This window comes from Mitosporidium daphniae (genome assembly GCF_000760515.2).
Source record: "Mitosporidium daphniae strain UGP3 chromosome Unknown contig-441, whole genome shotgun sequence".
NCBI lineage: Eukaryota > Fungi > Microsporidia > Mitosporidium > Mitosporidium daphniae.
In genome coordinates this window covers 1-804 of record NW_013546354.1, presented here as the reverse complement: position 1 = coordinate 804, position 804 = coordinate 1, and the positions used below count along the sequence as shown (strand labels likewise).

The following is an 804-nucleotide window of genomic DNA, read 5'->3' as shown; positions in this document are numbered from 1 at the left end:
GCGATATTCACAAAGTAACTTTACTAGTTTCGATAGGCATAATCCGTGCTCGATAATTCCGTTTACTAAGATAATCCGCTCCATTGGTGTCCAATATGCCAACCTATGTACAGGATCTCCATTTTCATTGATGTAAGCCAATAGTGGTCTTTCCGACAGCCAGGAAAAGTTATATTTTACAGGCTTTAATTTTTCAACAGCCGAAGCGGGCTTGTTCAGAGGAACCGAAATGCCACTTTCTGTGGATAATCTCTTCTTTCCAAATATAGACCGTCCTTGCGCATCGTTAACTCCAGAATTAGATGTCATATTTGCTTGATTGGCAAGCGACGAGTTGCTTTCCGAAAGAGAATTTACTAGCGAAATCTGTGTTGATGAAGATTTGGAAGAAGCCCACCATTTTTTATATGGAGGCAGGGCGACCTTTTTTGTTTCATAGTAGAACTGTATTAGCTCGTTTATGGATCTATCGGGGAACACTTTAAGGATATTTTCAAAGCGTTTGGGAGATGCGGAATATTTTTCCTTGAAAAGAGCCTTTTCCTGCTCGGTGAACGGCTTTAACCCGCCAACGCCGGTATATACACCGGTGTTTTCCTGGACACTCCCAAAAGATCTTGATAAAAATGCCATTAATCGTAAATGAAGGTCATTTTTCTGAGATTTCGAGTAAAAAATCGATCGCATAGTGAGTTGGGGATAGGGATCGTATTGATTTTCATCAATCCACCATTTACCGACCACCTCCAAGAGGGAGGCTAAAACATGCCCAGAAGATTGAATCTGATTTCGAAGTGCAGGGAT

The 804-nt window shown here is 41.2% G+C and overlaps 1 protein-coding gene across 1 annotated transcript; it reads right to left on the bottom strand.

Moving 5' to 3' along the window:
- Positions 1-7: 7 nt before the first annotated feature.
- On the bottom strand, positions 8-804 carry DI09_445p10 (uncharacterized protein; the record flags this gene model as incomplete). The annotated part of the gene is made up of 2 exons (XM_013382106.1): positions 8-65; positions 104-804. Coding segments are annotated over 2 exons (759 nt in total), but the record flags the coding sequence as incomplete, so codon positions are not given.